Source organism: Molossus molossus, unplaced genomic scaffold (genome assembly GCF_014108415.1).
Source record: "Molossus molossus isolate mMolMol1 unplaced genomic scaffold, mMolMol1.p scaffold_m16_p_14, whole genome shotgun sequence".
NCBI classification, from domain to species: Eukaryota; Metazoa; Chordata; class Mammalia; order Chiroptera; family Molossidae; genus Molossus; species Molossus molossus.
The window spans coordinates 57,634,651-57,655,599 of record NW_023425349.1 but is presented as its reverse complement, the minus strand read 5'-3'; the positions used below and the strand labels follow the sequence as shown (position 1 = coordinate 57,655,599).

Here is a 20,949-nt window from a genome sequence, read left to right as displayed (position 1 = left end):
GGTGCATGGGTCAACTCTCAACCAGTGAGCCACACTGGCTGAGCAAATGATTTTTCTTTTTCCAAATTTTCCAGAAATGAAATTTATATGTAATTATATTTCTATGATACTTCTTAATAATATAATATAATTTTTAATAGTATATGTTTTAATAGTACAGTGGAATCAACATTTGCATCACTTATGTTTTGGTCCCTTGACATAGAAATATGTGAGAGAATAGTAGAAATTACTGGTTAATGGGGAATAAAAATTGTATTTTTTCCATTCCGTGGGCACTATAATGGCCACTTGTTACCTAAGTTCATTCATGTCTTCAGCTCTTGCTGGGTTGGTGCATCTCTTTGTTATGATCTGTTTTTTCAGGTAGGCAGGGGCAAGAATCACCTTTAGCTTTCCTGTCTTTCCTCTTTGTGCCATTGTCTGAATCTGAAAGTGTGCTGAATGTACAGTCTTGTACCTTAAAGCCTCATCAGTCCTTGGCAGATGTTTAGAGGAGTTGGCCAAGAACAGGAAGCCAAGGTATCTGTCTGCCCACTTTGTAGACTTGTCACAACTTTAGCATCTTCTGTGGAACATGAACATAACTGTATTGTATGAGTTAGTGACCTAGGGAAGATCTTCAGTTCTGCCTTTACTGAGAACTCCTGATTGCTTCTGGATGGTGAAGAATAGCTGTCAAAGTAGTAAGTCATTCAGCAGAGCAGTCCTAACTTATTAAAAATGCTTATCATAGTTGTTGAGGTTGGTAAAGCACTTTTTTCTTTTATTAAAAAAGTTTTTTCTTTATTGATTTAGAGAAAGAGGAAGGGAGAGGGAGAAAGAGATAGAAACATCGATGAGAAAGCACATTGATTGGCCGCCTTCTGCATGCCCCCCACTGGGGATCGGTCCCACAACCTGGGCCTGTGCCCTGACGGAATCAAACCAGCGACCTCTTGGTGAGTGGGTCAGCGCTCAAATACTGAGCCACACCAGCCAGGCTGGTAAAGCACTTTTAAAATACCGTTTCTATGTAACTAAAAACTTTACCTTTGTGCCTTAGTTAAATTAGAAAGACAAAATCAAGAAATAGAAATTTAAGCAAAATGTTTGGTTTTTAAAAAATTAGTTATGATGATCTTCAGTTGTTCTTTTGGTAATTACGTCATTTACCTGGTGCCACTTCAGTTAGAAACAAAGACCTTGAAAGGTTTTTTAGCTTACAAGGATCTTTGCAATTAATTTCTCTTGAAGTTGCCCTCATGAATTCTACTAATGAATGTCTTCCTGTTTAATAGTTGGCTTTTACTTAGTCCTTTCTCCATCTGTCTGGAGAATTAAATTGTGTGGATCAGTTAGTATTGAAAACTTTTCTTTGGCCTCTCTTGTGCTGTTTCTCAAACTATTTCTTTTGAGTCTCTTCTTTAGCTGTGTTTTTCCTTGTAACTGTGGATAATCCCTAGAGTTAGGCTTTTAGATTTTATCTCCCTATATTTATTTCTCTGTGGAGAAATAATTTTTTATGAAAACTTTATTACTAAAACTTCAAATCAGTATCTTGAGATTTCCCTTTTGTCTTAGTTTTATATTTATATTCATAGAACTTTTCCAGGTTGTTGTGCAACTGTTATCTCAAAATGTTAAAAACTAAGTACATATTTATAACCTAGGTCTCCTTCCCAGTTTTACTTTTTCAATTTTTACATTTTTTTTCCAGTTGTATCACTATTGTTTCAACCTAAGTATATCAAAGTCATCTTTTTTTTTTCTATCCTCACCCAAGGACATTTTTGCATTTATTCTCAGATAGAGCAGGAAGGAGAGAAGACGGAAGAAAGAGAGAGAAACATCAATGTGACAGAGACACACTGAGTGGTTGCCACCCACACGACCCCAACCAGGGCCAGGGACAAACTGCAACCGAAGTACGTGCCCTTAGCGAAAACCGAACTCGGGACTCTCTGGTCCGCGGGCTGATACTCTTAACTGCTGAGCCTAACTGGCCAGAGCTCAAAGTCATCTTTGATTTTTATACTTTTCATTCAGTATATACAAGCTGTCACAATGTTTATTGCTGAATCCTTGCTGCTCATTTAATATTCTGAATGAGTGAATTTGAATAATAGGAATGAACAGTTTTCTTAATTAGTATTCATTTTTCTTTCTTCCCCACTGATCCGAAACTGCTCTTTCTGCAAAGTCCAGTTTAAGTACTTGACAAGAGAGTAATCAGATGGTATACAGACATTGAGTAAATAAGAACTGAAAAATATAATTTGAATTTCATAACTGGAAGATAATTTGTGAAGACTGATTACAGTAGAGGAGATGAATGCAAATGCCAGATTAAGGTATGAATGGAAAGTTAAATGGACCAGTAGTTTAGATGTGACTCTTTTCAAGGGGAATGGTTTGTTAATATAAACTTTGATATATTTACATGCTAAAGGCAACAAGCAAGTTCAGGAGTTGAAGGTGCAAAAGATAATTGATGAAATTCAAATGCTGAAGACCTGTAGTGAGATCAGTTTTTGATAAGAGGATGGGAAGCACATTTTTCACAGCATCTTAAAGTTGCATTTAGATAATTTTGTTTGGATTCAGATAATTTTGTTTTTTGAGAAACAGGAAGTTAATGGAACTCTTAAAAACTACCATTTTCTCTGTGAAATAAGTGGTGGGCAGTCAGCTGCCAAGTGATGATGAGTAGTAGGGTAAAGTTTTTAAATAATGGTGGCATTTGCAGGTGGGTACTAGACTTATGGTGGGGGGGGGTAACGTTATATAAATGTCTAACCCCTATGCTGTACATCTGAAACTAATACAATATTGACTGTTAACTATAATTGGAAAAAAAGTTAAAATTGAAAAAAATAATGATAGCATTTGAAATTTTTGTTATGGAGAACCAATGAGGAAGTTGACTTCCTTCAAAGAAGTCATTTTAGACAGTTTAGATTACAGTGAGGCAACATACTTTAAGGTGGGATTTTTCCTTAGCAGTGGAAGTATAGAAGAGAAGGAGCTTTTTTGGCTGAGATGCATGAGAGAGGTTGGGTACCTGAGCCAGAAACATAATTGGTTAAAGGAGGTAAGATAAGAAGAGGTTAGTCATATATGATGAATCCCAACTAGTTATTTATGTGAATAACTGAAAGAGGCTGAGCAAATGAAGGAATTAAGGAACTGGAGGTCTGGATGAAGATGAGTTAAACATACAGGAGCAATAGAAGGTAAAGAGGATCAAGTAAAAAATAAGTTTAATAGTCTGTGATAAATGCTTATTTGGTATGTATGAAGACTTCTTTTTACTGAAAACTCTTTTGGGTATCCAATACATAGCTGCAGATGAAAGCAGTGGTCTCTAAACATTTATAATCTGACTTCGAAGCAGAAAAAAATTTACTATGTACCACCAATGTATGCATATTTATTTATAAGTTATTTCTAGAAATTTATATTCTATTATGTATATATTGTAAAGCATTCAAACTAGATACTTAAAATGTTAAATTAAGCATATTTTAAGTCATTTTAAAATATTAGTATTACAAAAAGTTATTTTTGGTGAGGGCATTGTGGTATTTCATTAGTTTTGAAAGTCTTGGTTTAACACTTGACTGTAGAGCTATTTGAAAGGCTTTTTTTAAGTTAGGTTTATTTTGGTACTTGGTTTTAATGATTTTTGTAGTTCAGAGCTTATAAATATACATACATACATTGAGATGGAAGAAGGACAGTGCAGGGAGGGCTAACTACATCATGAAGCTTATCTATCAGATATGCAAAAGTATTTGCTGAAATCTACCAGTGAAATTTCAGTCTTTCCTAATTTCAGTTAGTTTCTCTTGAAAACTAATATTAAGGTTCTACAAATAAATAATCTTTATTTGTCCCTTCAAATCCATTCTCCACCTTGTGCACTGTGCCCCAACAGGCTGATTTCTAAGGATTGCATCAACTGGTCTGCCAATTGTTCTCTTGCTTTGATTGGGGTAAGTCAGTGGAAGACACTGACAGAGAGATACGGATATTCTAACAGCTTTCTCTTTGCTAGGCTGCAGGTTGTCAGTAACTGCTTCATCTTTGTGTGGCCCTCTTCTACAGTTACAGCTCTCTTAATTCTAGTAACTATTGCTATTCTTCTCCTATTGGGCCTGGAGTGATGATAGCTCCCTGATTAGCCCAGGAGTACTTCACCATCCCTTCAGAGTTCCCTTAATCTTGCCTGCACATTAAATAGTCTTCATTAAACATCACCTCATTTATAGTATTCTCTCTTGCCAGTACTTTGAGGACTATAGTTACATTTTAATATTTTGAAGTAATGGATTTTTTTTAAGTGACTGAAACTCTTTAGAATATTTTTAAGCAGATTAGATAATTCTGATTTCAAGTTTTAATTGTACAGATAGTTTTTATAAGTGACACATCTACATTGTTTTGACAACAACAACAAAATCACGTAATAGTGGAAACCTTTCTAAACATTTGTTTTTACTAGGGAGCCAGAGATAGTCCATATATTAACTATAAGTAAAGATTAATACCAATTCACTTCCTTCTTTATACTTATTTTAATAATTTTAAACAGAATTGAGCCTCAGGATTCTGTATTAACAATATAGAAAAGACCTTTCATGCTTTCTGGGGAAAAAAGATAACTACAGTCAGCCCCCGTTTATTGCGGTTAATTGAGTGCGATAAATGAATTTCCACAAAGTAGGATTCTTTATTTACTATAATTTGTCCCTTACCACTTCACACTTCAACTTTCGCGGCTTCACTTCATAGCGGTTTTCTACTCTACTATACTATACTGTACTGTACTGTACTATACTATACTATATTTGAAAAAAATCACAATAGAGTGAAGCTGCGAAAGTCAAAGCGCGAAGTGGCAAGGGACAACTGACTGTATAAAACTCAGTGAATCAATCATAATGATTGCTTAGCTTTTGCTTATAACTAACGTGTTATTTTCAAACTATTACCAGAGTGACTTCATGAAATAATTTTCCTAACAGGCAGAAATAAAATTTGAATTTTAAAAAGGGATTGTTATTTTAGTGTATTATTTGATCATTGATTAATTATCTGATGATTCTCTTTGAAGATGAGACTTATTTTTATTCAAATATTAAATACTTGAAACTCAAGTATTTAGTTACAAATGTAATTTTAAAAGAATTTTTTTTACTATCAACAAAATAGATGATGATCGGGCCCTGCCAGTGTGGTTTAGTGGTTAGAGCATTGGCCCATGCACCAAAGGGTTTCAGGTTTGATCCCCAGCCCTGGTTGAGGTGTGTGTGGGAGGCAGCTGATTGATGTGTCTTTCTCACACTGATGTTTCTTTCTTTCCTTCCCCCTTCCTTCCACTCTCTCTAAAAAAATCAATGTACAAAAATATTCTCTGGTGAGAATTAACAACAACAAAAACAGATAACTGGAATTCTTCAACTTTTATAATGTGTGTAAATTTAAAATGATAAACATCTTGGCTTGTATCCTTCCAAGTATGTGTGTGTGTGTGTCTCCCTCGCATACACACATGACATACAAGATACAGCCATTAATTAAACAAAGGTCTTATGCTCCTGGAACTTTCATTCTGGTGGGGAAACTTAATTACCAAATAAATAGATATTTTCACAATGCAATATAGTGATAAGTAACATAAATAAAAAGAAATCAGATTAAGATAGACAGTGATGGGAGAATCCTATACTAGTTATGGTGGTCAAGGAAGTCCTCTCAGATATGCTAGCATTTGAACAGACATTTGAATGAAGTGATAGTGCCTAGAAATATCTGGGAGAAGAAGGCCTTCCAGGAGGAAGATCAGGTGCAAAGTCAGTGTTGGTGTGACTACGAATAACAAGGGGACTTGTGGCCAGGACACAAAGACCTAACACAACGGTGGGGAATGTCTGGCCCGGGCCGTGTAAGGCCCACAAAATCGATACCAGCTAACATCACATGCCTCACCTAATTAGCCTGACCAAAAATAGCAGGCTAATTTTTAAGTTGATAATTTTGTATGGCCTGTAAATGATGTTATAAATATCCAAATGGCCCTTGGCAGGAAAAAAGATTTCCCATCCCTGAAAGGGTGGAGTGGTAGAAAATGAGGTCTGAAAAGTTAGATGAAGGCCATATTACACTAGGTCTTGTAGGCCATCAGAACTTTGGATTGTATTTTAAGTGTAACTGGAATGCTTTGGAGGAGACAGAGCAGGGAATGATATGATCAGATTACCTCAGTTGCTGCATGCAGAATAGACTGTAATGAGATTAGAGTAGAAGTCAAGAGACCTGTCATGAAGAGATCGCAATAGTCTAGGTGAGAATTTGAACTCGTATATATATACACCCTACTTGGTGCCATATGTATGTTTACATTTATACTTGTATATAATTCCTTTGGGTTAAAAAATACATTTTATGTCCTGGCTAGTGTGGCTCAGAGTTTAGAGATTTGGCCCATACAACAGAGGGTTGCAGTTCTATTCCCAGTGAAAGGCATGTACCTGGGTTGCAGGTTTGATTTCTGGCCCATCTGGGCACATGCCGGGGGCAGCCAATCAGTGTGTCTCTTTCCCTCTGCCTCCCTTTCGTGCTTTCTGAAAATCAGTGGAAAAAATATCCTCAGGTAAGGATTAACAACAACAAATATATATATATATATATACACACACACACAGACATACATACATATACACATATTTCAATACTTTGTTCAGAAACTTCTTTTTTACATTCAGCAGAATAACATGGACATCTTCTATAGTGAGCATATACAGATTTACCTGATTTCTTATAATGGATGGGTGCTATTTCATATTGTGGGTATATTACCTTAGTTAATTTGTCTTGTAACAAAGGACATTTATGTTTTCTAGTTCTTTTTAAATGACAAACAATACTGTGTGCGTGTGTGTGTGTGTGTGTGTGTGTGTGTTTATTGCTTACAGTTTTGGCAATATATCTATAGAAAATTCCTAGAAGCATGACGGGTAAAAGGATATGTGCATGTTAAATCTTAATGATTATTACCAAATTGACTTTCAAAAAGGCTGTGCCAATTTTACATACCAACTAATGATGTATGAGAATTTCTCTTTTTTTAAAATCTTCATTGTTGACAGTATTATAGATGTTCCCCCTTTTTTTCCCCATCGACTCCCCTCCTCCCTGCTCCCACACTGTTGTCTGTGTCCATTGGTTATGCATATATGCATATAAATTCTTTGGTTTATCTCTTCCCACCCCCTTCATTCCCCTTCCCTCTGAAGTTTGTCAGTCTGTTCTTTACTTCTATGTCTCTGGGTCTATTTTGATCTTCAGTTTATTTTGTTCATTATATCCCATAAATGAATAAGATCACATGGTACTTGTCTTTCTTTGGCTGGCTTATTTCGCTTAGCATAATACTCTCCAGGTTCTTCCATTTCATCTCAAAGGGTAAAAGATCTTTCTTTCTTATAGTTGCATAGTATTCCATTGTGTAAATGTACTCATCTACTGATGGGCACTTGGGCTGTTTCCAGATCTTGGCTATTGTAAATAGCACTACTGTGAGCATAGGGGGTACATATATTCTTTCTGATTGGTGTTTCAGGCATCTTAGGACATATTTTGAGAAGTGGGATCCCTAGATCAAATGGCAGTTCAATTTTTAATTTTTTGAGGAAACACCATATAGTGGCTGAACCAGTCTGCATTTCCACTAGCCAGTGTACTAAAATACCGTTTCCTCTACATCCTCGTCAGCACTTGTTGTTTGATGATTTGTTGATGGCAGCCATTCTGACAGGTGTGAGGTGATACTTCATTGTGGTTTTAGTTTGCATCCCTCTGATAATTAGTGACAGTATTTTTTCATGTGTCTCTTGGCCATTTGTATGCCCTATTTGGAGAAGTGTCTATTCAGGTTCTCTGCCCATTTTTAATTGGATTGTTTGTCTTTCTTTTGTTGAGCTGTATGAGCACTTTTTATATTTTGGATATTAACCTCTTATCTGATGTATCATTGGCAAATATGTTCTTTCAAAGAGTGGATTCCCTTTTCATTTTGTTGCTGGTTTCTTTTGCCACGCAGAAGATTTTAATTTGATGTAGTCCCATTTATTAATTTTTTTCCTTTGTTTCTCTTGCCCTAGGTGATGTATTGGTGAAAATTCTGCTATGTGTGGTGTCTGAGATTCTCCTGCCTACATTTTCTTCTAGGATTTTTATGGTTTCACAAGTTATATTTAAGCTTTTTATCCATTTTGAGTTTATTCTTGTGTATGGTGTAAGTTGGTGTTATAGTTTTATTTTTTTTTCCATGTACCTGTCCAATTTTTCCAGCATCATTTATTGAATAAACTGTCTTTTCTCCATTGTATGCTCTTGCCTTCGTTGTCAAATATTATTTGAGCATAATGACTTGGATCAATTTCTGTGCTCTATGTTCCATTGCTCTATATGCCTGTTGATGTTCCAATGCCAGGCTATTTTGATTATGATGGCTCTAGTATAACTTGATATCTGGTATTGTCATTCCTTCAACTTGGGTGTTTGTTTTTTTTTCAAGATTGCTGTGGCTATTTGGGTCTTTTTGGTTCCATATAAACCTTTGGAGTATTTGTTCTAGATCGGTGAAATACACTGTTGGTACTTTAATAGGGATTGCATTGAATCTATAGATTGCTTTGGGTAGTATAGACATTTTAATGCTATTGATTCTTCCAATCCAGGAACATAGTATATGCTTCCACTTTTTTATACCTTCCTCTATTTTTTGTTTTCAATGTCCAGTCATTTTCTGAGAACAAGTCTTTCTTGGTTAAATTTATTCCTAGGCATCTTAGTTTTTTTGTTGCAGTGGTAAATGGGATTGTTTTTTTAGTTTCCCTTTCTGAGTGTTCATTATTGGCATATAAGAAAGCCACCTGGACTTCGGTCAAGATGGCGGTGTAGGTAAACAAGATACTTGCCTCCTCCGACAACCACATCAAAATTACAACTAAACTACAGCACAACCATCATTCAGAACCCCTTGAAACTGAGCTGAATGGAAGTCCTACAGCTATGAAATTAAAGCAGCAGCCATATCGAGGCTGGTAGGAGGAGCGGAGGCATGGGATGGACTGGTCCCACACTCACATGTGGCAGATAAAAATCCGGAGGATACCTTTACTGAGAAGGTCCTCCCTGAGGAGTTGAGGGGTCCCCATCCCACACCAGGCACCCACCTCAGGGTTCCAGTGCCAGGAAGAGAAATCCCCATAACTTCTGGCTGTAAAAACCAGCAGAAACTGAGGCTAAGGGAGGCTGAGGCTGCTGGAGCCCCAAGCAGCTCCTCTTTTTTTTTTTTTTTTCCCTCACCTGAGGACATTTTTCCATTTTTTTTTGTTCAGGTAGAGTGGGAGGGAGAGAGACGAACAGAGAGAGAGAGAAACATCGATGTGAAAGGAACACATCGAGTGGCTGCCATCCACACAACCGACCAGGGCCGGGGACAAACTGCAACCGAGGTACGCGCCCTTAGCGGGAACCGAACCCAGGTCTCTCCAGACCGCAGGCCGACGCTCTAACTGCTGAGCCAAACCGGCCAGGGCCCAAGCAGCTCCTCTTAAAGGACCCGCACACGAACCTAGTTGGACTTGCTCCCTCTAAGCTCGGAGAGGAGGCAGCTTGAAAAGCACCAGAGACATAAAGGGAAGAATTGAGCTGTTTGGCTTCTGGACAAGGGCTGGAGAGGCAGCTTTCTCTCAGACAGAGGTGCTGGTAGGGGCCTTTGTTCCTTTGGTGAGTCCTTCCCCAGGGCAGCAGAGACGGGCATCATATCTGGGACTCCAGCAACTTGGCTGACACTATTTGCCTGCCCTGGTGGTTCCCTGAGGCCCTGCCCCACCCACCCTTCAGGCCCACCCAAGCTGTTTTCAAAGGCTTTACCATACACTTGACCTGTCTTGGATCCTGCTTCAGAGTTGCCTAAAATCTCTCAAACAGTGAGAATTCTGCTGCGTATGATGTCCGAAATTTTGTTGCCTACATTTTCTTCTAGGATTTTTATGGATTCATGAGTCACATTTAAGTCTTCTATCCATTTTGAGTTTATTCTTGTGTATGGTGTGAGTTGATGGTCTAGTTTCATTTTTTTGCATGTAGCTGTCCAATTTTTATTAAAGAGGCGGTCTTTACTCCACTGTATGCTCTTGCCCCCTTTGTCAAATATTAATTGAGCATATTATCTTGGGTTCATTTCTGGGTTCTTTATTCTGTTCCATTGATCTATCTACCTGTTCTTGTGTCAGTACCAGGCTATTTTGATTACAGTGGCTTTGTAGTATAACATGAAATCTGGTAATGTGATCCCTCCAATTTTGTTCTTTTTCAAGATTGGTGTGGCTATTCGGGGTCTTTTTTGGTTTCATATGAACTTTTGAAGTATTTGTTCTAGTCTGTGAAGTATGTTGTTGGTATTTTGATGGGGATTGCATTGAATGTATAGATTGCTTTGGGTAGTATGGACATTTTAATGATGTTGATTCTTCCAATCTATGAACAAGTATGTGCTTTCACGTTTTTATATCTTCCTCTATTTCTTTTTTCAATGACCTGTAGTTTTCTGCGAATAGGTCCTTTATTTCTTTGGTTAAGTTTATTCCTAGGTATTTTTATTTTTTGCTGTGATAGTAAATGGAATTGTTTTTTTTTGTTTCTCTTTCTGTGACTTCGTCATTGGTGTATAAGAATGCCGTCGGCCCTGGCCGGTTTGGCTCAGCGGTTAGCGCGTCGGCCTGCGGTACAGAGAGACCCGGGTTCGGTTCCCGCTAAGGGCATGTACCTCGGTTGCAGTTTGTCCCCGGCCCTGGTTGGTCGTGCGGGTGGCGGCCACTCGATGTGTCCCTTCACATCGATGTTTCTCTCTCTCTCTCCCTTCCTCTCTCTCCCTCCCGCTCTATCTGAACAAAAAATGGAAAAATGTCCTCGGGTGAGGATAAAAAAAAAAAAAATGAATGCCGTCGATTACTTGACGTTAGTTTTGTTTTTGTTTTTTTGTGTATGTGCGTGTGTGTGTTTTTAATTAATTAATTAATTTTATAATCTTTATTGTTGAATGTGTTACAAATGTTTCTCATATTTCCCCCATTGACCCCCCTCCTCCCCACTCCCACCCCCATCCCGCCTTTTCCCACACTATTGTCTGTGTCCATTGGTTATGCATATAAGTTCTTTGATTTATTTCTTCCCACCCCCCAACCCCTTTCCCTTTGAGGTTTGTCAGGCTAGCAATGAATTTGTACTTCTTAATCCCTTCACCTTTTTCACCCATTTCCCCCAACCCCCCTCCCATCTGGCAACCAATAAAATGTGCTCAGTATCTATGAGAATGTTTCTGTTCTACCTGTTCATTTTGTTTGTAGATTCAGTTGTTGATACATATGTATTCATTGCCATTTTGTTTGTTCATATATTTTATCTTTTTCTTCAAAAAGACCCTTCATCATTTCATATAATAACGGTTTGGTGGTGATGAACTCCTTTAACTTTTTCTTGTCTGGGAAAGTCTTTATATGGCCATCGATTCTAAATGACAGCTTTTCAGGATAGAGTAATCTTGGTTGTAGGTTCTTGCTTTTCATCACTCTGAATATTTCTTGCCACTCCCTTCTGGCCTGCAAAGTTTCTTTTGAGAAATCAGGTGACAGCCTTATGGGAACTCCCTTGTAGGTAACTAGCTGCTTTTCTCTTGCTACTTTTAAGATTTCTCTCTTTGTCTTAAGCCTTTTGCATTTTGATGATGATGTATCTTGGTGTGGGCCTCTTGGGGTTCATCTTGTTTGGGACTCTCTGTGCTTCCTGGACTTGTATGTCTGTTTCCTTCACCAAGTTAGGAAAGTTTCCTGCCGTTATTGTTTCAAATAGGTTTTCAATTTCTTGTCCTCTCTCTTCTCCTTCTGGCACCCCCAAGTTGCGACTGTTGGCATGCTTGAAGTTGTCCCAGAGGCTCCTTATACCATCCTCATTTTTTTAGATTCTTTTTTCTTTTTGCTGTTCTGATTGGGCGTTTTTTGCTTCCTTATATTCCAAATCAATAGTTTGCTTCTTGGATTTACATACTCTACTATTGAATCTGTGTAAATTATTCTTTATTTCAGTTAATGCCTCCTTCATTTCTGATTGTGCATCCATCATTTCTGACTGGTCCTTTTTTATGCTCTTGAGGCCCTCACTAAGTTCATTGAGCATCCTTATAAGCAGTATTTTGAACTCAGCATCTGTTAGGTTTCTTATCTCCATTTCGCTTAGTTCTTTCATTGGGGTTTTGTTCTGTTCTTTCATTTGGGACCTGTTTGTTTGTCTCCTCATTTTGGCTGCCTCTCTGTGTTTGTTTCTGTGTATTACTTAACGAGAGGTATGGAGCTAGCTGAGACCAGATGCTGCTTCTTTGAAAGAATTTAGGAAAACCTGAAGCAGGATCCAAGACAGGCCAATCCTATGGTTAAGCAACTGGCAACAACTTGGGTTGTCCTGAAAGTTGGGTGGGGCAGGGCCTCAGGGAATCACCAGGGTGGGGCTAACAGTGTGAGCCAGGTTGCTCGAGTCCCAGATATGGCAACTGTCTGCTGCCCCAGGGAAGGGCTCACCAAAGGAACAAAGGCCTCTGACAGCACATCTGTCCAGGAGAAAGCCCCCTCTCCAGCCCTCGCTGCAATGCCAAACAGCTCAGTTCTTCCCTGTATGTCTCTGGTGCCCCTTAAGCTGCCTCCCCTCCAAACTTAGAGGGAGAGAGTCCGATAAGTTCATGCGCCGGCCCTTTAAGGAGCTGCCTGGGGCTCCAGCCGCCTCAGCCTCCCTGAGCCTCAGTTCCTGCTGGTTTTTCCAGCCAGAAGTTTTGGAGACTTCTCTTCCAGGCACTGGAATCCTGAGGTGGGTGCCTGGTGTGGGATGAGGACCCCTCAGTCTTCAGGGAAGACCTTCCTAGCCGAAATATCCTTCTGATTTTTATCTGCCACACATGGGTATGAGACCGGCCCATCACGCCTCCGCCCCTCCTACCAGTCTCGATGTGGCTGCTGCTTTAATTCCATAGTTGTAAGACTTCCATTCAGCTTGATTTTAGGCTGTTTTGAATGATGGTTGTTCTGTAGTTTAGTTGTAACTTTGATGTGGTTGTGGGAGGACGCAATACCGCATTTACTTATGCCGCCATCTTGACCGGAAGTCTTCTGGACGTTAATTTTGTATCCTGCTACTTTGCCAAATTCATGTAAGTCTAGTAAATTTTTGATTGAGTCTTTGGGGTTTTGTATGTATAGTGTCTTGTCATCTGCAAAAAAAAGATAGTTTCTTTTCCTCCTTTCCAATTTGGATCCCTTTTATTTTTTCTTCCTGCCTTACCGCTATGGCTAAGACTTCCAGTACTATGTTAAATAAGAGTCGCGAAAGTGGGCATCCTTGTTTTGTTCCTGTTCTTAAGGGAAATGCTTTTAGTTTTTGTCCATTGAGTATGATGTTGGCTATAGGTCTTTCATATATGGTCTTTATTATGTCAAGATATGATCTATCTATTCCCAGATTGCTGAGCGTTTGTATCAGAAATGGGTGCTTGTCTTTGTCGAATGCTTTTTCAGCATCTATTGATATGATCATGTGGTTTTTATTCTTCATTTTGTTTATATGGTGTATCACATTTATTGATTTGTGATTATTGTACCAGCCTTGCATTCCTTGGATGAGCCCCTGTTGATCATGGTGAATAGTTTTTTTTTAGTGTATTGCTGGGTCCTATTTGCTAATATTTTATTGAGGATTTTGGCATGTATGTTCATCAGGGATATTTGCTTATAATTTTCTTTTTCTAGAGTGTCTTTATCTGGTTTTGGAATTAGGATTATGCTGGCCTCATAAAAAGAGCTTGGAAATCTTCCTTCCTCTTGAATTTGTTAGAATAGTTTAAGGAGAATAGGTGTTAGGTTTTCTTTGAATATTTGGTATACTCCCCTGTGAAGCTGTCTGGACCCAGGCTTTTGTTTGATAGGAATTTATTGATTTCTGTTTAAGTTTCCTTAGTTATTATTGATCTGTCATCTTTTCTGACTCTTCCTGGTTGAGTTTTTGAAAACTGTGTGATTCTAGGAATTTGTCTTATTTGCCTAGGTTGTCCAGTTGGCATATAATTGTTCATAGTGTTTTCTAACAATCCTTTGTATTTCTCCGGTGTCAGTTGTTACTTCTCTTTTGTTTTTGATTTTTGTTTATTTGGGTCCTCTCTTTTTGTTTCTTGGTGAGTCTGGCTAAAGGTTCATCAATCTTGTTTATCTTTATGGTTTCATTGATCGTCTGTATTTATTTTTAGTCTCTGTGTCATTTATTTCCACTCCGATCTTTATTATTTCTTTCCTTCTACTTACTCTGGGTTTGTTGTTGTTGCTGTTATTGTTGTTATTGTTCACTATTTAGTTCTTTAAGTTGTAGGGTTGGATAGCCCATTAGAAATTTTCCTTGTTTCTTTAAGACTGTAATGCTGTGAACTTCCCATTCAGGATTGCTTTCACTATGTCCCATAGATTTTGTTTGTTGGGTGTTCATTTTTATTGATTTCCAGGAAGTTTTTCATTTCTTCCTTAATCTCCTTGGGAACCCATTCATTGTTTAATAACATGCTATTTAGCCTCCATGTGTTTGAATGTTTTTCAGTGTTTATTATAATTAATTTCTAGTTTCATGCCATTGTGATCTGGGAAGATACTTGATAGGATTTCAGTCTTGTTGAACTTGTAGAGACTTAGTTTGTGTCCTAACATGTGGTCTGTCTTCTTTGAGAATGTCCAGTTTGTACTTGAGAAGAATGTATATTCTGCAGTTTTGGGGTGTAATTCTCTGTAAATATCAATTAAATCCATCTAATATAGTGCATCATTTAGGGTCTCTGTTTTCTTGTTAATTTTTTTGTCTAGAGAATCTATCCAGTGATGTCAGTGGGTGTGTTAAAGTCCCTTACTATGATTGTATTGCTGTGGCTCTCTCCCTTGATGTCATCCAGAAGTTTTTAAATATATTTTAGATGCTCTTATAATGGGTGCATATATGTTTACCAAGGTTATATCTTCTTATTGGATAGATCCATTTAATAGTATGTATTGGCCTTCTTTGTCTGTTATTATGACCTTCATTTTGAAGTTCATTTTATCAGATATTAATATTGCTGCCCCCCCCCCTTTAATTTCCATTTGCTCAGAAAATTTTTTTCATTCCTTCACTTTCATCCTGTGTGAATCTTTTGTTCTGAGATGGGTCTCTTGGAGACAGCATATATAAATGGGCCATGCTTTCTTATTCATTCAGCTACTCTGTCTTTTAATTGGAGCACTTAATCCATTTACATTTAAGGTTATTATTTAATATGTACTTATTTATTGGCATTTTAATTTATTTTGTCTATGTTTCTCTCTATATATTTCTTCTCGTTATTACAGCAGTCTCTTTAACATTTCTTGCAGTACTGGTGTTGTGGTAATATAGTGCTTTAGCGTTTTTGTTTTTATTTTCCCCATCCGGGAAGCTCTTTATTTCACCTTCTATTTTGAATGATAACTTAGCTGAATAGAGTAGTTTTGGATTAAGGTTCTTGTTTTTTGTTGTTATTGTTTTTTAATTTTTTTTTTTTTATCCTCACCTGTGAACATTTTTGCATTTATCTTCAGATAGAGCAGAAGGGAGAGAGGGAGGGAGGGAGAGAGGGAGGGGGGGGAGAGAGAGAGAGAGAGAAAGAGAAAGAGAAAGAGAAAGAGAAAGAGAAAGAGAAAGAGAAAGAGAGAAACATTGATGTGAAAGAGACACACTGAGTGGTTGCCACCCACACGACCCTAACCAGGGCTGGAGACAAACTGTAACCGAGGTACATGCCCTTAGTGGGAACCGAACCCAGGACCCTAGTCCATGGGCCGATGCTCTGATTGCTGAGTCGAACTGGCCAGGGCAAGGTTCTTGTTTTTCATTGCCTTGAATACTTCATGGTATTCCTTTCTGGCCTGTAGTGTTTCTGTTGAGAAATCAGCTGACAGCCTTATGGGAGCTCCTATGTAGGTAACCTGTTGCTTTTCTCTTACTGCCTTTAAGATTCTCTCTTTGCCTTTAAGTTTTTGGCATTTTAACTATGATGTGTCTTTGTTTGGGCCTCTTTGGGTTCTTCTAGCGTGGGGCTCTCTGTGCTTCCTTAACTTGTGTGCCTTTTTTCTTCACCAAGTTAGGGAAGTTTTCTGCCACCTTTTCTTCAAACAGATTCTCTAATCCTTGCTTACTTTCTTCTTCTTCTGGTCCTCCTATGATATGGATGTTGTTATATTTCATATTGTCCCATAGCTCTCTTAAATTGTCCTGTTTTTTAATTGTTTTTTCTTCTTGGTTCTCTGAGTGAGTGATTTTTTTCTACCCTATCTTCTAATTCACTGATCTGATCCTTGGCTTTCTTTAATATGCTGGTTATTTCTTCCCATGTGTTCTTTATTTCTGCCATGTCATTCTTGATTTCCAATCGGTCGTTTCTCATTGTTTCTATATCTTTTCTAATGCTATTGAGCATCCTTATCATTACTTGGACCTCCTCACTGATAACTTGCTTATCTTCATTTCATTTAGCCCTTCTTCTGGAGAATTCTTTTGTTCCTTCATGTGGGACTTGTTTCTATGTTTCACCATTTTGGCTGTCTCAGCAGGGTTTGGAGCATGCCAAAATCTCCCTGTGGGTATCAGTCTTCCACAGATTGTGGCTCCCTCTGCTGGGTTTGGATGTTATGAAAGGGACCAAGCTGAACACCAGTGTCTGGTTTTACTGTCCTGGGTATAGTCGCAGGCCAGGCAAAGACTGAAATATTCCAGAGATCTGCCTCTGTCTCCCGGCTGACTATTAGTCTGTCACTTAATGAGCCTCAGATTGTAGTCTACAGCTAGTTGGAAGTCCCTCCTTCACCAGGGCAGAGTGAGAGGATTTTCAGTGGGTGGGGCAATTACCCCCTACTTCCCCGAGCTAAAGCTGCTTTGAGAGGAAAACTGTGCCTGAGAAAGATGGTTTCTGCAGTGTGGTTAATGACTCAGCACAGAGACCTAGGCAGCCACCTTCTCAGCTCTGTCCCCAGAGCCATGAAACCCAATGACCATTAGCCAGGCCCAACGCTCAAAGCACCCAGAGACCTGACTCTGCCTGCAGGCTGATTGGTAGTCTGTGGCAGTTAAAGAGCCTTAGGTTGCAGTTCTGTGCTAGGTGCAAACTCCTCCTGGTGGGCGGAGTGTAATTTCAATGAGTAGGCAGTTGCTGCCCCCTCACCCAGGTTATAACTGATTTCATGGGAAAACGGCCTGAATAAAATGGTTTCTGTAGCATGGTGACGTGACTCAGCATAGGGCTCTTGATGGCCTCCTTCCCAGCTCTCTCCTCAGCACCGTGAACCCCTGACTCTCCTCATGCAATTCCAGTTCAGTCAGCCCTCCCTCTGCTAGAGCCCAAGATGAATGTCTGTAACTGAAATTTAATTTACTGGCCCATCATGCAGATGCCTGTGTTACCAGTGCCTCTCCTTGCAAAGCAGGAACTCTGCTCTAGTGTTTTTCACAGCCAGGTGTTATATGAGCGCCTTTTCCTGTTCTGCCACTCTGTGCTGGGGAGCCCGGCTTGGGGCTTAAACCCCAGACTTCTCCAGGAACTTCTCACAGCTAAGATAGTCCTCAGCTGCTGCTTGTGGGAGTCCAGCCAGCCCTCTCATGCCTCCGCACCTTCTGCCAGACTCAATTTGGGCTGCTATTTATGCTCTTGATTATAAGGGTTCTCTCCAGCTGGTCTTCAGTTGGTTATTCTGGGTGACTTTTCTTTGTTTTAGTTGTAATTCCTGTTTGGTCCTGGGAGACCGTCAGTGTAGCTTCCATTCGCTCTGCCACCATTTTTTTCTCCTTCTGTATGAAAATTTTTCTTTCCTTAGAACCTGCTCCAACACTGAGTAATATCAGTCTTTTTATCTTTATTTGTTGATATGAGAGAAACACTTTTTTTAGTTATGAATAAGTATCAAAGCGTGTAAATTTTTATTTCTAATAAGTAATAAAGGATATTAATTTCTCTTTGGTCTTTGTTCTGAGGAAATACCATTGAAAAATGTAGTTTATTTTCTTCTTTTCTACTTATAAGAAAGACTAAATAAAATTGAAGGGTAAAAATGAGTTTCTGACTTTTTATATAACAATTTACCCATATCACTTACTATTTTCTTCAACTCTCCTTATCTCCAATGCTCTATATACACTGTGACCTCTGAGAAGTCATCATATTTCAGTGTAATATTGTTTATTAATGTTCTATTAGTATTGATGAGGAAGTGATTAAAATTTCAGATGTAGTTAGTTCCCCAGTAAAAACTCTGTACTAAAATGAACCCAAGTGTATCCATTCAGTGTCTGTTATTTCCAGTCATCTTATTTTCCTTAGGCCCACATTACTCACTCTCAGCCCAATTAGCCATCATACAGATATAATGCTATTGTGCACAAAAGAATCATAGCCTGAAAAGTATGGATAGTTTATCTCAAATTCTCCAGAATTATTGGAAAACCAGTTTAAACTTTCACTCCCTACCTAAAGTTGAATTGTTAGAATATTATCTCCTTATAACAGAGAAACACATAATAGTGCCATAGTTAATCGAACCTTACAGGCATACCATTTATGGGACCTAGATAGCCTGAGAGTAAGATTGTTATTAAGTTTTCTAACCTAGAGTAATAAACCACTCTGAATGTAGTCCAAGATGGACAGGAGTTTGATTGTATTTCATGCCATAAAGGTTTATGTTTTGGTGAACTTTTAGCTTATATTTTTAAAAAGCCTATAGGAAAGCAGGAAAATATGACTACAGGGTCAACTTTGAATTTATATAAATTCTTATCCAGCATATTGAATGCTTACTTTGAGTAGTGACTTGATTTTGCCATTGTAGAAACAACAATATGTGTAAAACCCTTGGAGGCTCTGATATTCTTTACAAAGGTAGAAGAGCAGATATTTCTTCCCCGATGCTTTTTTCAATTAACACATATAGATACAAATTCAGAGGTCATTTTTTATTCTAGACTTAAAACTTTGTTTAATGTTTCTTTTTCCATTGTAAATGGTTTTAATCAATTATTTCAAATTCATTAAGGGGATTTATGGATAATTAAACAAATTGCTGAGAAACTTTTTCATCAGTATCTTTAAAAATTAGGTTAGTATCTTAATGTATTAATAAAATACTATAGAGTAGGGAAACATTTGTGGTGAGGTTAAAGAAGAAATCTAGATTCTTATAATTTAGTCAGAAGATTTCCAAGTTTATAGTTATATATTGTAATACAACTCAAAATAATATATTTTAATGCTACATTTGTTTATGATTTTTTAAAGTATTTATGTATCATACATTTTTCTCTCTCAAAGTCTTCTTGTATTATTGTACATCTTCCCACACCAATGATAGATAGTATGAAATATGTGAATAGATGGTAAGATAAGCTACATTTAATTTTGCTAATAGTAAACTTTTTTTCCATTAAAGAGATAGTGCTTTAATCCTTAATTTTAATGCTTCAGTTATACATATACATATATATGTGTGTGTGTGTGTATATATATGTATATGTATATTTTTTTTTACTGTAGGGAAGGAATTATCACTCAGTGATTTTATGAGATGAGTAAGGAAAATTAGAAATTATGTAAGGAGGATAAAAATCTGGAGCATAGCTAAGTAAGGTTTAACTAGTTAGCAAAAGGAATTCTTCTTAAGATGCTGGTTAAGGGTGTTTATTGCTTACCCAGAAGATTTGACCTTGTAAATTGACTTATTCTTCTCCAAGGCACTTGAGAGAAAAGACAACGATAGCAGTTACATCTAGAGGCTATTATGGATTGGAGGATGAGAAGGGAACTGCATGTACTTCAACAAGGCGTCGGTCAACAACGCGAAGTTTGGCAGGCTTGACAAGTGGAGTTTTTGAATCTATAATGGTTCAAGTTTTGAGACAGGAAGAACAGCTGAGAGCAAAAGAAGAAAAAAGGTAAATGTTAAAAAAAAATTAAGTTCGTGTTTTTCAAATTTCCAGGAACTACTTTCGAAGAGTAGCTGTGTAACTTTTGTGTGCCCATATCCAATTTCTGGGCTCATTTTAGTAGTGTTCCAAAATGCATTGCCACCAAAGCATGAATTTATAATGAAGTATCACAGTGAAATTTGTTTTAAAATACATTTTAAAAATTTAAACCAAATTATTTTGAAGCAATACAAAAATAATTTTTATGAAAGATTTCAGGATGCTTTCTAGATTTTCTTTCAAATTAATTATTAATTTTAAATTAGAGGAGTTTTTTAATAGATTTGTATAGCTTAGAATAGACTCATAGACCTTTAAAATTAGGAGAAACTCCAGAGATTATATAGTTCAAAATGACACCTAGGTTCACCTCTGCCAGTTCCTCTCTTGGTGTTAATTTCCTCAATAACTGTGCTTACTTTGGACTCATCAGGAAAGAATGTTGTGCTCAATTAGTGTTACTTTCTAAGATCTGGGAGCATAGACTGATGGCTCTTATAAACGTTTTACTTATAACAAAAGAGACTAGGGCCCAAACAGGTAAGTGAGTACTCAGAAATACTGGTGATTTTTATACTAAATCTCAAACTATGTTAGGAGAGATTTCTGATATAATAAGGAACTGCTAATTCTACTCAAAAGCAATTTGTAATATATTGTTGCTCTCATAGTAATAAATGTAGCTTTCTTTGATATTTATAGGATTAACACTCAACCTTGAGACTTTCCATCACCATGTTTCTTTATAATGGTGATTAATTGGGAACCCAGTAGTGTGTAATAGATTGGAATGGCGAGAAATTAAAGAAAAGGAAGTTGGCTGTAGTAGTCTAGACCTCCACTACTAATGTC

At 37.7% G+C, this 20,949-nt stretch overlaps 1 protein-coding gene across 12 annotated transcripts in view; it reads left to right on the top strand.

Annotated features, from left to right (window-relative positions):
• The window catches only part of KIAA2026 (KIAA2026 ortholog), a 114,922-nt gene that overhangs the window by 19,953 nt on the left and 74,020 nt on the right, over positions 1-20,949 (top strand). For 6 of the 12 annotated variants that reach the window (XM_036260593.1, XM_036260592.1, XM_036260602.1 and 3 more), the window contains one exon: positions 19,864-20,064. In XM_036260593.1, the coding sequence (XP_036116486.1) occupies positions 19,864-20,064 (201 nt within the window). Of the gene's footprint in view, positions 1-893; positions 942-2,187; positions 2,334-6,618; positions 6,638-8,239; positions 8,282-19,166; positions 19,233-19,863; positions 20,065-20,949 lie in introns of those variants that run through there. The other 6 variants (XM_036260596.1, XM_036260595.1, XM_036260599.1 and 3 more) reach the window with 6 other exon arrangements.